Here is a 2809-nt window from a genome sequence, read left to right as displayed (position 1 = left end):
ATCGAAGTGATACTCATTTAGAACGTAACATGTTGTAAAACACATAAAGCCCCAAATATGAAACCTTAAGGAAATAACAGATAGATGAAGAACTAACTTTATTAGAAGTTTTGGACGAATAATCATGTCTTTGCTTGTTTAAGTAATAAACTGGCAATAACCACAGAAAAGGCAGCATATTCCACTCCATTGTTTCCCTCAATTTTTTTTTAAATCGAATTAATGTATTTCTATTAAATGCATCTGACTTACGATATAGAGCTTGAACACACATAAAAATCTCCCCAAAGTCTACAAAATCAATTCAGTTGCACTACTTACTGTTTGCATTAGATTTGAACTAGTCAGTTTTCTATTGGCACATCAATTTAAAAAGTTTTCTATCAGCTCAGGGCATTAAATTTTCGGCACCATGTTATGAATCTATATCTTATTATCGCAAGCGATTCACATTGCAGATCCGGAACCTCCATTATTTCCTTCGTTGTGTCGAGCATTTTCCGCTTGGAGAGCTTGTTGTTGTTGTAGGAACTTGGCTGCTGCTGGAAACCCTTGGAGATCGAATCCTGGAGGTGCGACTATTGTAGCTCCAGCTCCAGCCCCGGCAGTGCCTTGAAAAAAATATTATTTTGCAAATACTGCGAAGAAAGATTAAAATTGAATATAGGAACCGGACGTTCATGTATTCTATAGGAAAATGTTGAAGTTTTTTTGGAAATTGTTCCAATTTTAAATTTGCTAAATTCAAAGAGAATAGCAAGTTATTGAGTCAACTCGGATTTTGTTTAACCTCCACTGGTTGATACAAATACTAATATATTCTTATTTTTCCTGGGTCTCAGTCAAAGTGTGAAGTAAAAATTTTGAATATTGTTTATTTTATTGCGTTTCGGCGAGACAACAGCGCCATCGTCAGATTTTAAATTTACACAAACTACAAACACCAATTCACAATTAAAACATGTTGTATACAAACTATAATTTATAAAGCGTTAAAACACTCATCAGTTCTTGAAGGAAAAAATCCTTCCTTTTGGGAGAGCAAAACATTTGAAAAACTTACCTCATAATTGTTAAACATTACGTTCTTTTGGGTCTTTGCCTTCTTGAAACCTTAAATTTGTCTGAATTATTTTCTACGTTTATTTTTTTACGTAAACGAACGTAATGTTTACCAATTATGAGGTAAGTTTTTTATGTAAGATTGTATCAGGCCACGACACGGTAAAAGGAATAAAGGCAGACCGAGAGCCAGATGGAAAGACGCCATAGAAAAAACCAGAGGAAAACTATGGTCACAGCAAGCTGAGGACCGCAGAATGTGCAAGCAACTTGGCAACTTGAGGAAGCTTATATCCAACAATATATCGAATAGCTGTTGCATGATGATGATTATGATGGACTACTAACACAGAATAAGAGCAAATGCTTCCAATAAAACTGAACATCACATACAAACAGCACCACAAGTTGCATGGAGATCAATAAGACAAGAGAAGACGAACCAGACAATTTAAGTTCATTTCTCCAACAAACAACTACGCGACTCAAAAGCAATCAAACTAACCAACGAAAACAACAATAGTAATATCATAAAGGCACAGTAAATATTGCAAATAGAAAACTTGGGTGGATACAATTTTCGAAAATGTTCCATATGTAATAATAATTTGCAAAAATATCTAGTGAATAAAGAAAACTGTTAACATCTTAATCATTCATTATCATAATTAATTAAAATTAATTACTTATCATAACATCATAATCAGTAAACTAAATGCTGCTTTCGGTGCTCTTAAATAATAAAATTTAAAGAATCTTTTAAATGACTTAATATGTATCTTCAAAAAACGAACTGTTCAATATACTACAATCTATGGTAACTAACCTTGTAAATAGGCAATAAGTCTCTTCATCTCCTCCAAAGCATTAGCTTGCATAAGAATATAATTTTTAGCCAATAATAGAGTAGCTATTTTCGACAGCTTCCGCACAGATGGTGAGTGGGCATAAGGAATGACTGCTCTGAGTTCATCCAGAGCGTCATTCAGATCGTGCATTCTTCGACGCTCGCGGGCATTTATGTTTAGTCGAACGGTTTTGCCTTGACGATTCTTTCCTTTGACATTCGGATTCGTGCTTCCGGATCTGGATTCTAAAGATCTGGAAATAGACCACCTTATATGAGGCTTTTTGTTGATAGCAAAGTGCAATTACAACGTAATAAATATAATTTGAGGACGATCTTTGAGGGCGGAAAACATAGTAAATAAGAGAAATCGCATGCTTATCATATGGAAGACCAACCATTTATTCCTTAAGTTTTTCTAGACGTTTGTTTACTGTGTTGAATGCTTTTCTTGAAAATAATAATAACAATGATTGATAATATTGAAAAAAATTTATCAATTTAATGAAAATTATGACCTGTACTTTCAATGAGGTCAATAGCACGTCACCAATGATTGTACAGAGAAAAGAAAAGATACATTAGTTTTCCTTGTACATTGTTTTGAAAATAGCTTTTTAAGTACCGTGGAATTAATATATTCTGCTTCAGTTGATTATTTAGTACTGTTTATGGCTCGAGGAGCGAAAATTACAATTGAAATTACCCGGATTGAAAAAAAATATCCATTTATGGACTTTCTCTCATCAATATCATCTGCATAAACTACAACAGCATATTCCATTAATATACTGTTACCATCCTCATTTCTTTAACACTTTTTTGCGTTTCCTCGCATGTGAAAACTTACTGTATTTCAACCAATTTAGGCTTAAATTTGCAAGTCAGGCACAGTAGGAT

General features: G+C 33.6%; 1 protein-coding gene across 2 annotated transcripts in view; it reads right to left on the bottom strand.

The window, feature by feature from the left end:
- Window positions 1-83: 83 nt before the first annotated feature.
- LOC109540368 (class E basic helix-loop-helix protein 23) overlaps window positions 84-2809 on the bottom strand; it is a 7247-nt gene continuing 4521 nt past the window's right edge. For both annotated transcript variants that reach the window (XM_048664759.1, XM_048664760.1), the window contains 2 exons: window positions 1889-2163; window positions 84-611 (listed from right to left, as the gene is read on the bottom strand). In XM_048664759.1, coding sequence (XP_048520716.1) covers window positions 448-611; window positions 1889-2163 — 439 coding nt within the window. In that variant the 3' untranslated portion in view covers window positions 84-447. The remainder of the gene's footprint in view (window positions 612-1888; window positions 2164-2809) is intronic.

The sequence above is a fragment of the Dendroctonus ponderosae genome, unplaced genomic scaffold (genome assembly GCF_020466585.1).
Source record: "Dendroctonus ponderosae isolate FM_Combo_2020 unplaced genomic scaffold, Dpon_F_20191213v2 Dpon_F_20191213_3, whole genome shotgun sequence".
NCBI lineage: Eukaryota > Metazoa > Arthropoda > Insecta > Coleoptera > Curculionidae > Dendroctonus > Dendroctonus ponderosae.
The sequence above is the reverse complement of the archived record's forward strand: the minus strand, read 5'-3'. Positions and strand labels throughout refer to the sequence as shown.